Source organism: Hemiscyllium ocellatum, chromosome 17, assembly GCF_020745735.1.
Source record: "Hemiscyllium ocellatum isolate sHemOce1 chromosome 17, sHemOce1.pat.X.cur, whole genome shotgun sequence".
In the NCBI taxonomy this organism is placed as follows: Eukaryota; Metazoa; Chordata; class Chondrichthyes; order Orectolobiformes; family Hemiscylliidae; genus Hemiscyllium; species Hemiscyllium ocellatum.
In genome coordinates this window covers 33426866-33440933 of record NC_083417.1, presented here as the reverse complement: position 1 = coordinate 33440933, position 14068 = coordinate 33426866, and the positions used below count along the sequence as shown (strand labels likewise).

The window sequence follows — 14068 nt, the reverse complement described above, 5'->3', positions numbered from 1 at the left end:
GTCGACGTATTAACAAATTATTCATAATATGTGATAAGTTAATGAACCCCAAAGAGTTAGTTTATATTTTGGCTCCAATGAAATACTTTGGGGTAAGGAGAAAATTCATAATGAATGAATCGATGGTGGTGATCGTTAATTTGATAGGAGGAACAGTATAATATTAGAACATTTGACCAGAAAAAAGGAGGAGGGATTGCTCAGATACAGGTAGGTGGGATCAAGGGAATCCCTGAAGGCATATAGGAGTTTAATCATATAGTCATAGAGTCACAGAGATGTACAGCATGGAAACTGCACGGTCCAACTCGTCCATGGTGACCAGATATCCCAATCCAATCTAGTCCCACCTGCCAGCACCTGGTCCATATCTCTCCAAACACTTCCTATTCATAGACCCATCTGGATGCCTTTTAAATGTTACAATTGTACCAGCCTCCACCACTTCCTTTGGTAGCCTATTCCATACACAAACCACCCTCTGAGTGAAAAAGTTGCCCATTTGGTCTCTTTATATCTTTTCCCTCTCACCCTAAATCTATGCCCTCTAGTTCAGAACTTCTCCCATTTCAGAGAAAAGACTTTGTGTATTTATCCTATCCATGCCTCTCATGATTTTATAAACCTCTATGTGGTCACCCCTCAGCCTCCGACGCTCCAGCCTGTTCAACCCTTCCTGATGGCTCAAATCCTCCAACCCTGGCAACATCCTTGCATAACTTTTCTGAACCCCTTCAAGTTTCACAACATCTTTCGATGGGAAGGAGACCAGAATTGCACGCAATATTCCAACAGTGGCCTAAGCAATGTCCTGTACAGCCAAAACATGACCTCCCAATTCCTGCACTCCCAGCTATGACCAATACAAGAAAGCATACCAAACGCCGCCTTCACTATCCTATCTACCTGCGACCCCACTTTCAAGGAGCTATGAACCTGCACTCCAAGGGCTTTTTGTTCAGCAACATTCCCTAGGACCTTACCATTAAGTGTATAATTCCAAATAAGATTTGCTTTCCCAAAATGCAGCACCTCATATTGATGTAAATTAAATTCCATCTGCCACTTCTCAGTCCATTGGCCCATCTGATCAAGATCCCGCAATAACCTGAGGTAACCTTCTTCGCTGTCCAATACACTTCCAATTTTGGTGTCACCTGCAAACTTACTAACTATTACCTCTTATGCTCACATCCAAATCATTTATATAAATGATGAAAAATAGTGGACCCAGCACCGATCCTTGTGGCACTCCACTGGTCTCAGGCCTCCAGTCTGAAAAATAACCCTCCACCACCATTCTCTGTCTTCTACTTTTGAGCCAGTTCTGTATCCCAACGTATTGAAGAAGGAAATCAGGATGACAAAAAGGGGGGCACAAGATAGACTTAGCTGAGGTGATTAGAGTGAACCCCCCGAGGTTCTTTAAGTATATTAAAGGAGAAAAGAATAACAAGAGAGAGAACAGGACCCGGCAAGGACCAAAGTGGACATGTATACGTAGAACTGCAAGAGATGGGCGAGGTATTGAATTAATATTTCTCCTCTGTGTTTACTGTGGAGAAAGATATGAAAACTTGGGAAGTAAGTGGTGATATCTTGGGGACAATCCATATCACCTTGGAGGAGGTGTACGATATATTAGAATGTGTGAAGGTGGATAAATCTCCTGGTCCTGACCAGATATATTCAAGAACACTGCAAGAGGTTAGAGAAGAAATTGTGGGGGCCCTAGGTGATGTATTTGCATCATTGTTAGCCATGGGTGAGGTCTGGGAAGAACTGGAGGGTAGTGAATGTTGTGCCCTTATTCAAGAAGGACTGCAAAGAAAACCTGGGAACTATAAACCAGTAAATCTGACATTGTGGTCAGTAAGTTACTTGAGAAGATTCTAAGATAAGATCTTTATGCATTTGGAAAGACAGGGTTTGATTAAGAATAGTCAGCATAGCTTTGTGTGTGGGAGATCATGCCTCACAAACATGTTAGAGTTCTTTGAAGTGATCAGGAAGGTTGATGAGGGCGAGGTAGTAGGCATGCTGGATGACTAAAGAAACTGAGGGTTTGGTTAAGAAAAAGAAGGAAACATATGTAAGGTATAGACAGGATAGATCGAGGGAATCCTTAGAGTATAAAGGCAGTAGGGGTATACTAAAGAGAGAAATCAGGAGGGCACATGAGATAGCTTTGGCAAATAGAATTAAGGAGAATCCAAAGGGTTTTTACAAATACATTAAGGACAAAAGGGTAACTAGGGAGAGAATAGGGCCCCTCAAAGATCAGCAAGGCGGTCTTTGTGTGGAGCCACAGAAAATGGGGGAGATACTAAACAATTATTTTGCAATAGTATTTACTGTGGAAAAGGATATGGAAGATATAGACTGTAGGGAAATAGATGGTGACATCTTGCAAAGTGTCCAGATTACAGAGGAGCAAGTGCTGGATGTTTTGAAACGGGTAAATGTGGATAAATCCCCAGGATCTGATCAGGTGTACCCGAGAACTCTGTGGGAAGCTAGAGAAGTGATTGCTGGGCCTCTTGCTTTGATAAGTGAGGTGCCAGAAGACTAGAGGTTGGCTAACATGGTGCCACAGTTTAAGAAGGGCGGTAAGGACAAACCAGGGAACTATAGACTGGTGAGCCTGACCTTGTTGGTGGGCAAGTTATTGGAGAGAATCCTGAGGGACAGGACATACATGTACTTGGAAAGGCAAGGACTGATTAAGGACAGTCAGCGTGGCTTTGTGAGTGGGAAATCATGTCTCACAAACTTGATTGAGTTTTTTTTCGAAGTTACAAAGAGGATTGATGAGAGCGGAGCAGTAGATATGATCTATATGGACTTCAGTAAGGCATTCAACAAGATTCCCCATGGGAGACTGATTAGCAAGGTTAAATCTCTTGGAATACAGGGAGAACTAGCCATTTGGATACAGAACTGGCTCAAAGGTAGAAGACAGAGGGTGGTGGTGAAGGGTTTTTTTTTTCAGACTGGAGGCCTGTGACCAGTGGAGTACCACAAGGATCGGTGCTGGGTCCTCTACTCTTTATCATTTACATAAATGATTTGGATGCAAGCATAAGAGGTACAGTTATTCAGTTTGCAAATGACACCAAAATGGAGAGTGTAGTGGACAGCGAAGAGGGTTACCTCAGATTACAACAGGATCTTGACCAGTTGGGCCACTGGGCTGAGAAGTGGCAGATAATTCAGATAAATGAGAGGTGCTGCACTTTGGGAAAGCAAATCTTAGCAGGACTTATACACTTAATGGTAAGGTCCCAGTGACTGTTGCTGAACAAAGAGACCTTGGAGTGTACGTTCATAGCTCCTTGAAAGTAGAGTCATAGGTAGATAGGATAGTGAAGAAGGCATTTGGTATGCTTTCCTTTATTGGTCAGAGTGTTGAGTACAGGAGTTGGGAGGTCATGTTGCGGCTGTTCAGGACATTGGTTAGGCCACCGTTGGAATATTGCGTACAGTTCTGGTCTCGTTCCTATCGGAAAGATGTTGTGAAACTTGAAAGGGTTCAGAAAAGGTATACAAGGATGTTGCCAGGGTTGGAGGATTTGAGCCATAGGGAGAGGCTGAACAGGCTGGGACTGTTTTCCCAGGAGCATTGGAGGCTAAGGGGTGACCTTATAGAGGTTTCCAAAATAATGAGGGGTATGGATAGGATGAATAGGCAAAATCTTTTCCCTGGGATCGGGGAGTCCAGAACTAGAGGGCATAGGTTTAGGGTGAGAGGGGAAAGATAAAAGAGACCTAAGGGACAACATTTTCACACACAGGGTGTGTGTATGGAATAAGCTGCCAGAGAATGTGGTGGAGGCTAGTACAATTGCAACATTTAAGAGGCATTTGGATGGGTATATGAATAGGAAGGGTTTGGAGGGATATGGGCCGGATGCTGGCAGATGGGACTAGCTTGGGTTGGGATATCTGGTCGGCATGGACGGGTTGGACCAAAGGGTCTGTTTCCATGCTGTACGTCTCTATGTTGCCTCACAGCACCAGGGATCCGGGTTCGATTCCCATCTTGGGCAACTGTCTGTGTGGAGTTTGCACATTCTCCCCGTGTCTGCGTAGGTTTCCTCTGGATGTTCCGGTTTCCTCCTACAGTCCAAAGATGTGCAGGTCAGGTGAATTGACCATGCTAAAGTGCCCATAGGGTTAGGTGTATTCATCAGGGGAAAATATAGTCTAGGGCACTGGGTCTGGATGGGTTACTGTTTGGAGGGTCAGTATGGACTTGCTGGGCAAAAGGGTCTGTTTCGACACTGTAGGAAATCAAATCTAATCTAATCGAATCAAAATATCAGTATCTATATTTGAAAAATTGCTAAATTCAATATGTCATGTTTAGCAATGAAAGTTCTATTATATTTAAAATTTATGTTACCTGCAATTTTCTTCCTCTTCTATTTATCAAGGTGGAATACAAGGATCAGTATCATCTTCTGGAGATTTACAGCAGAATCAGGCACAGACCCTCCACTATGCATTGGCAAATGCTCAGCAAGTTCATATTCATCGTATTGGAGAGGATGGACAAGTTCAACAAGTAGTGAGTATTTTCAAGATATCACGAAAATCATAAGGTTGATTCCATAATTCCTAAGTTGGAGAGTAATATTTCAATATTGCAGCGGTATAATTAGTTTATCCTCTCTTTAAAATCATCTTTCTGTTGAGAAACCTGGGATTGCATTATTTACTTGTGTTTCCGGTATATTTTAATATATTTATATGGCATGGCTTATTTAGTCATTACTCACAGAAGGAATAGTATTGAACCATGCAAGCTTTCTGTAGAGTAATCCAGTTGCTCCCATTCTGCCATTTATTCTCTGTAGCCTGGCGAGTTTATTTCATTTTAAAATTGTGGATTGCCTCTAAATCCACCATTGACATAGGTAGAATGTTCTAGATCATTGTCACTCACTGCTTCAATGAAGAAAGCGACTTCCTCACACACTGCATGTACCATTAGACCAAAAACTTAAATGTGTGTTTCCTACTCCTTTCCCATTAGATAATGGGGGAAAACTTCATTCTCTATCTTAACCTGTCATGAACTTGCACAGTTGTACAGCATTAACTTTAATCTGTCAATTGGCTGTTCCTTCCTAGTCTTGATATGTCCTGTGCAATTATCTGGCATGATACTCACTTTGGCATACCTCAAAATTTGGCAAGTTTAGCAAATTTAGAGATTTTAATTCTTTTGGTATCCAAATCATTTATATATATCAAAAAGCAGTGATCCTAAGAGTGACTGTTCGGGAACACCAGTGTGAATTATCTTATGGTTTGAGAAACAGTCACTGAGTTAATTATTCAAGTCAACAATGACACTATTCCATGAAACTCAATTTTATTAACCAGCCTTTTATGTGATACTTTGTGAAAAGCTTTAATAAAATCATATACACCCCATGCACACATTCATCAACCATATCCATTCCTCAAACAATTGTTTAGTTGAACATGATCTATATTTTACAATTCCAAGTAGCCTCTCCTTAATTACCATCAATCTCTCCAAGTCCTTGTTAGCCTTTTTCTCCTAATTGTTCTTTCTAATACCTTGTCTAACACTGATATTGAACTAACCAATCTGTTGCATGAATCTCTTTATACCCTTTCTGGAATAAGGATGTCCCATTTTCAATCTTTGAGCACTTCCCCTAAGCAGGTTGTTCTGCCATAATGTGCGTTTCATTAAAGCAAATTCGCTATAATGGGATTGACAAACTGGAGATATTTCTAAAGCATGAACTTTTAAAACGTGTTGACTATTGTGATTACAATGCCAATATTTTTTTAAGTGCTGTTTATAAAAGTGCGATTTTTCAATAACACGGGGTTGCACAAGAATGCAACCATCGCGTTATAGGAGAACTAGCTGTATTTTCAGAGAACATTTTTTATTCATTCACAGAATGTGGGTGTGATTGGCTAGGCCAGCATTTCTTGCTCACTTCTATTTGCCTAGAGGCATATAAGAGCCAACCACATTGCTGTGGGTCTGGAATCCCGTGTAGACCAGACCAGGTAAGGATGGGAAATTTTCTTCCCTAAAGGACATGTGCGACCTCTGCCACCCACTTTCCCTTCCAATCTGAGATGCAAGTTGGCTGGACCAGGAAGCGTAGCACAGCTTTTCTGATGTATCCTGCCAATTAATTTTCGCTCTATTATATCCATCGTCTTCCTATGTGCTGATATTTTATCAGCATCCTCCTAGTTAAAAACTGATCTAAAGCTCTAAGTTTTCTAATCTTGCCCAGTGCCTCTATATGTAAATCACCCTGTTTGTCCCCAATATGTCCTTGTCTGTTGTCTTTTGATTTGCAGGTGATGTTTACTCAGAATAGCATGGTTCTATTATAGTTTTTCATGTGATTGAACAGACCAGCTCTTAACCTGTAAATCTTTGGCTAAATGGGGCAGGACATCCACCAATTGGAGTGCACGATTGTCACTGTTCTACCTTAGTTCTACTCCTGGCTGTGACTCGTGAATCAGGGACATCATTTATGAATAAGGTTTGGCCATTAAGACTAAGTTGAGGTGCAGTTTCTTCATTTAGAGGACAGTGAATATTTGGAATTCTGTACCCAAGCTCAATCATTGAAAAGGTTCAGGACAGAAATTTATGGAGACCAGCATTAAGGGATATGAAGATAGTGTGGGGAAAATTGCATTGAGGTGGTGATCAGCGATGATCAAGAATGGTAGCCATAATGTGGATGTGCTGGTGTTGGACTGGGGTGGACAAAGTTAAAAATCACACAACACCAGGTTATAATCCAACAGGTTAATTTGGATGCACTAGCTTTTGGAGTGCTGCTCCTTTATCAGATAACTGTAGGGCAGGATCATAAGATACAGAATTTATAGCAAAAGATCACAGTGTCATGCAACTGAAACAATATATTGAACAAATCTAGATTGCTCTTAAATCTTTCATCTTTAAGAATGGGTTGCAGGTTTCGATTCATTAATATGTAAATCCCAGAACTTCTTTGAAGTCACATTCTCAAGATAACTTAAGGTTTTATTAAAAAAAAGTGACATCTCTGCTGAGACTGTATATTAAAGGGGTGAGGTTAGAGTCTGTATGTACCCAATCTTGAGTCAGACTGGTTCTGTTTTCAAAGGAACTTATAAAAACTTGTGTGGTTTGACTACCTGCAGATTGTGTACGTTTTGAGCAAAATAGAATGTGTTTGCAAATATAAACCTGCAGATATGAATTCATCCAACAGACTTATATGTATGTGCATGTGAGGAGGGGGAGAGAGAGTGTGTGAGTGTTTCTGTGCGTTTGGTAGAGCGTGTACGTGAGTGTGACTGAGTATAATCCTATGAGAGTGTGTGTGTGTGTGTGTGTGTATATATGAGGGTCTGCATGAATGTGTGAATATGTAAGAATCTGTATGTGTGCTTGAGTGTGTTAGAGAGAGTGTATAGTATCGTGGGGTCTTCTGTAGTGTCACATGAACCCAAGGTCCCTGTTGAAGCTATCCTCATGGGACTGAGCTCAGCTATCAGTCTCTGCTCGGCCACTCTGCATTGTTGCATCTCCAAAGTCCACCTTGGAAGATGGTCATTCGACGATCCAAGGTCAAATGTCCCTGACCGCTGAAGTGTTCCCTGACTGGGAGTGAATATTCCTGTCTGGTGATTATGGTGCCGTTGTTGTAGTGTCTGCTTGGTCTCACCATTGTGCCATGCCTTGGAGCATCCTTGCCTGCAGCATACTAGATAGACAACTTTAGCTGAGTCACATGAATGGGTGGTGTCCCCATATGTAATGGTGGTATCCATGTTGACACTCTGACATATCTTGCAGTGGTTGCCACGACAGGGGTATATGGTGTTTTGGTTGATGTTGTCCTGAAGGCTGCGATTAATGGTCTTTCTAAGGTTTGGTGGTTGTTTAAAGGTGAGGAGTGGAGGCATAGGGAATGTTTTCCTACCTTCATCGTGCTTATCCTCATCGATAATGTGTTGCAAGCTGCAAAGAACATGGCGTAGTTTCTCCACTCTGAACAATGAAGCATACCATCGGTTGTATCCCGTGTCTGGCTCCTGAGGAGGTCATTACAGTTTCTCACTGTGGCACATGGGAACTAGCGATCGATGAGTTGAGCATCGTACCCTTTTCTTATGAGGGTGTCCTTCAGCACTTTCAGGTGTCTGTTGCTTTCCTCCTCATCTGAACAGATCTTGTGTATGCATAGGGCTATTTTAATATGTTTAGATTGGAAGCTAGAGAAGTCCAGCATTGTGAGGTCATCCGTGGGTTTGCGATAAAGTGAGATACTGAGGTGCCCATCCTTAATACAGAATGCGTGTGTCCAAGAATGAGATTGATACGAAAGAGTAGTCCATGGTAATTCTGATGGTGGGATGAAACTTGGTGATATCACTGTGTAATTGTTTCATTGACTCCTTGTCATGGATCCAGAGCAATTAAATGTCGTCAGTATATCTGGTGTATAGTCTTGGTTGGAGGTCCTGGACAGTAAAGATGTCTTGTTCAAACTTGTGCATGAAAATGTTGGCAAATTGTGGTGCAAATGTTGTCCCCTTGGCGGTATATGTGTCTGAGTGAAGAACTGGTTGTCAAAGGTGAAAATGTTGTGGTCGAGGATGAGGCGGATGATTTGGAGGATGGTGCTTGAAGATTGGCACTTGTTGGTATCGGGTACTGAAGCTGTTGAGTGATGCCGTATAGAGTGCCGAAATGTCTAATGTGATGAGGAATGTTCGGAGTTCAACTAGTCTGTGAGTGCTAGGTTTCTGTAAAAAATCTGTAGTGTTGCGACAGAAGCTGGGGGTCCCTGTACAATGGGTTTCAAGTCTCCCTCGACACAGCCAGAGAGGTTCTCTCACAGGGTTCTGTTGCTTAACATCATAGAGATGTATAGGATGGAAACAGACCCTTCGGTCCAACTCGGCCATGCTGATCAAATATCCCAACCCAATCTAGTCCCACCTGACAACACTTGACCCATATCTCTCTAAACCCTTCCTATTCAAATACTTATCCAGATGCCTTTTACATGTTACAATTGTATCAGCCTCCACCACTTCCTCTGGCAGCTCATTCCATACACGTACCACCCTCTGAGTGAAAAAGTTGCCCCTTAGGTCTCTTTTATGTCTTGCCCCTCTCACCCTAAACCTATACTCTCTAGTTCTGGACACCCCACCCCAGGGAAAAGACTTTGCCTATTTATCCTATCCATGCCCCTCATGATTTTATAAACCGCTATAAGGTCACCCCTCACCCCTCAGCCTCCAACGCTCCAGGAAAAACAGCCCAAGCCTGTTCATCCTCCCCCTATAGCTCAAATGCATCACCGTGGCCACATCCTTGTAAATCTTTTCTGAGCCCTTTCAAGTTTCAAAACACCCTTTCGATAGGAAGTTGACCAGAATTGAACACAAAATTCCAAAAGTGGCCTAACCACCGTCCTGTACAGCAGCAACATGACCTCCCAACTCCAATACTCAATGCTCTGACCAGTAAGGGAAAGCATTCCAAACTTCTATCTACCTGCGACTCCACTTTCAAGGAGCTATGAGCCTGCTCTCCAAGGTCTCTTTGTTCAGCAACACCATGGAACTTACCATTACATGTATAAGTCCTGCTAAGATTTGCTTTCCCAAAATGCACCATCTCACAGTTATCTGAATTAAACTCCATCTGCCACTCCTCAGCCCATTGGCCCATCTGATCAAGATCCTGTTGTATTCTGAGGTAACCTTCTTCGTTGTCCACTATACCTCCCATTTTGGTGTCATCTGCAAACTTACCAACTATATCTCCTATGTACACATCCAAATCATTTATATAAATGACAAAATATAGTGGATCCAGCACTGATATTTGTAGCACTCTACTGGTCTCAGGCCACTCGTCTGAAAAACAACCCTTCACCACCACCCTCTGTCTTCTATCTTTGAGCCAATTCTGTATCCAAATGGCTAGTTCTCGCTGTAATTCCATGAGATCTAACCTTGCTAACTAGTCTCCCATGGGTAACCTTGTCGAATGCCTTACCGAAGTTCATATAGATCATGTCCACTGCTCTGCCCTCATCACTCCTCTTTGTTACTTGTTCAGAAAAACTCAATCAAATTTGTGAGACATGGTTTCCCACACACAAAGCCATGTTGACCATTCCTAATCAGTCCTTGCCTTTCCAAATACATGTAAATCTTGTCCCTCAGGATTCCCTCCAACAACGTGCCCACCGCCAACATCAGGCTCACAGGTCTATCGTTCCCTGGCTTGTCTTACCACCTTTCTTAAGTAATGGTACTACGTTAGCCAACCTCCAGTCTTTTGGCACCTCACTTGTCACTATCGATGATACAAATATCTCAGAAGGAGCCCAGCAATCAATTCCCTAGCTTCCCACAGAATTCTAGGGTACACCTGCTCAGGTCCAGTGAATTTATCCACCTTTATGTTTCACGACATCCAGCACATCCACCTCTGTAATATGGCATTTTTCAAGATGTCACTATCTATTTCCCCACATTCTATATCTTCCATGTCGTTCTCCACAGTAAACACTTGTGTTGGCTTTGTGTATCTTTGAAAGGCAGTAGAAGTCACCTATGCGCGACGTACGTGGGTTGAGAGTGTGTAGGGTACTCAGAAGAACTGGATCAAATGGTTTGATCAATCTGTTTAGTTCACGGGTATGTTTTTTGGTCGGATCGGCTGGTAGTTGCCTGTAGTGTTCCTAGATGTTCAGTTGGTACACTTGCTTGCAGTAGTCCTTTCAATTCTGAATGAAGATGTCTTTTACTTTATCTGCTGGTTTGATTACAGTGTTGCGATTGGCTTTGAAAGCATTGGTACTACATTGTGATCTACCTTGTGGGTGTGGCTGATGAATATGGCAATTAGAAGCTTCTTGACTATTCCAGCACACATGTCAGACCCAGGGCAGTGGCTTGCCGGACGGGTCCAAATTGACTCCTTCTCTGGCCACTCCACTATGGATCTAGATACGAGAATGGTAGAGCAGACTCAATAGTCTTATGTTCCTACAGCTTATGTCCCATTTTGACACCCATGTCCATGAAGGTCTGCCTGTGTATTGTGACCCATCATCAGATATGATTTCTTCAGCGGTACTGAATATTGTATTAATTATGTTTCCCTTGTATGCACATTTACTGTCTGACAATTGAAATTTGGAAGAGTAGTTAGTGGTGAGGAGAAAATTCTTATCCTGAATAGTGAAGAAATTTTAGACAAAGGTATAACTGAATGCTGCTATGATTGGTGACTCAGACACACTTTGCACATGTTCAGAGTCTTCTCTATGATTGTTGATCCATGTATAATACAGTATCACATGTCAAGCAATTTTTTTGCTTGAAACGGCACAATGCTTGTACCCGATTACCATGTACTTTTTAAAATTATAACCTCTTGAGATATCTGCCTCATTTCATTCTTGCCAAAGTTGTCTAAGATTATTTAGTAGCTCTTGTGCTGTGTCAGGTCATCCTTAATAATGTTCCATTGTGCCTTCTGTCTTTGATTGTTAACTGTCTTTTCCTGAAATTGGTTTGTGTGAACGAAAAGTCATCAAATTGACATTAACCACATTTTACCCTTCAATGTTCATACTGTCTAGAATTTCTGCAAATCCACTTGGACCGCTCAATTTGTTGAGTGTGTTTGAAGCATTTAGTTTGGTGCCAGTTTTGTTGCAGACATTGAAGTCATACCCTGTGTATATGGTAGAAGTCTTTGAAATCTAAGTGGTGCACTTGTCAGTGGTTCGTGCAAAGGTATTTCCAACGATTTATCATCGGTTTCCACAGTGAATTATTCACTGATCAAGTACATATAGAATCTAGTGATTTCAAATGCTAAATCAAAAGCTGTATGTTGTAACAATTGCTATAGAATAGGTTATTGGATACAAATGCCATTGGTTTACCATTTTGTCCTTGCCCATCTGAGATGCAATGACTGCCAGGATTGTGTTCTTTCTTGGGTCATAGGATGCAGGTTTATGCTGACAACTCTTGTCTGAGTGTTTCAGCCATATGTTGATTATTTTCCAGCCATACTTATGGGATATCTTTCCTTGTGTGCTCTTTTAACGACAGTGCTCTGTTGGATAAATTAGATGTGTACGTTGCAAGGAATGTTTAAGCTTTGTGAACTGTTATGGTCAATAATACTTTTTTTTCCTTCCTCTTCCATGCCTTTTCTATCTATTGGCTGTACAGGGCCACCTGCATATTGCACAGGTACCACAGGGAGAACAAGTACAAATTACTCAAGATAGTGAGGTAAGGTTGCAACAATGCTTATTTTTGATTTCTAATCATTTTTCACAAGGACCAGTGCACCCATGACTAAATTGATGTCACTAATAGATGCTTGCAAAAATGATGCCGTTTAGGAATAACTGCAGTACACTTGGTAGAGAATGTTCGGGAAAGGTCTCTTGCTATTTATTTTACACAGGTGATGTTTCATATTAGCTTTTAGTGTCTATTGATTTATGAGTAGGTGATGTATTTTTTTTTTAAATATTGCTATGCTGATGCATTCTATGATTACCTTTCAGAAAGCCAAATTATCATAAATCTCTGTAGTACAATTATATTCCATCTGTGACCAGGCATAATGCCAATGTTATATTTTCAGTTTACTTATGAAATTTGAATCATATAATTCATTGAAAATTCCCCAAAATCCCCGTCTTAATTTTGCTGTTTTTAGTGTAAAAATAAAAGCACCAGTGTTCAGCTCCAAGTTACTTTCCCCAGTGTCTTGCATACACGACATTTGAAATCTGTGGATTGGGGTTGCCTTCAATCTCATAATTATTGAGTGTGTTTGAAGCGCTGTCTTCTGACCATGTGACTGTGAACGTGTTTCATTCCTCTCATTTTCCCAGAACTATTTTACTGGTTATTTACCAAACTTGACAATTGAATTTTATCTTCGGCTCTGGATTTCATTTGAATCGAAACATACAATGGAAGTTATCGGTGGTAATACATGCCCTTATCTAAAATCTGTATTTTGAATTGGTACAGCCTAACATTTTACTGATTACAGAAATGTTATTTTCTTTCGATAGTGTATGGTTGTGAGGTTTCTAAGTATTTCTAAATATTTCGTTCAACCTTTCAAAATATTATTGGCTCATTATCCCTGATGTCAGTTGAATGACTTTCAGGTGGCAAGTTGTATCAAATTGTTTAATTGCGTGCGAACATTCAAATTAGGAGCAGACAAAGGCCATTGGGCCCCTTTTGAGTTTGCTCCCCACTCAATGAGATCCTGATTGATCAGTTTGTGTTTTGAATTCTACTTTTCCATCTACCGTGAATAATCTTTGATCCTTGTTCGGTAAGGGAATCAATCTACTTTCACGTTGAAAATGAATGTTGTGAAACTTGAAAGGGTTCAGAAAAGATTTACAAGGATGTTACCAGGTTTGGAGGATTTGAGCTATAGGCAGAGGCTGAATAGGCTGGGGCTGTTTTTCCTGGCGTGTTGGAGGCTGAGGGGTGACCTTATAGAAGTTTATAAAATCATGATTGATAGGATAAATAGAAAAAGTCTTTTCTCTGGGGTTGGGGAGTCCAGAAATAGGGGGCATTGGTTGAGGGTGACAGGGGAAAGATATAAAAGGGACCTAAGGGTCAACTTCTTCACGCAGAGCATGGTGCGCATATGGAATGATGAAGTGGTGAGGGCTGATGCAATTACAATATTTAAAAGGCATATGGATGGGTATATGAATAGGAAGGGTTGAGAGGGATCTGGTCCAAATGCTGACAAATGGGACTAGATTAGGTTGGGATATCTGGACATCATGGACGAGTTGGACCGAAGGGTCTGTTTCTGTGCTGTACATCTCTATGACTATGACTCTGCCTTCACTGCCTTTTGGAGGCAGATAGTTTTGAATTTGTACACCCCTCTGAAATAAAATTTCTTCTCTTCCCTAATTTTTAACAGCACCCCCTACAAGGAACTCTCACCCCTGATAAG

At 41.4% G+C, this 14068-nt stretch overlaps 1 protein-coding gene across 3 annotated transcripts in view; it reads left to right on the top strand.

The window, feature by feature from the left end:
* Positions 1-14068, top strand: part of banp (BTG3 associated nuclear protein) — a 218101-nt gene that overhangs the window by 130488 nt on the left and 73545 nt on the right. For 2 of the 3 annotated variants that reach the window (XM_060837654.1, XM_060837652.1), the window contains exons 9-10: positions 4437-4571; positions 12278-12348. In XM_060837654.1, the coding sequence (XP_060693637.1) occupies positions 4437-4571; positions 12278-12348 (206 nt within the window). The remainder of the gene's footprint in view (positions 1-4436; positions 4572-12277; positions 12349-14068) is intronic. The other variant, XM_060837653.1, reaches the window with a different exon arrangement.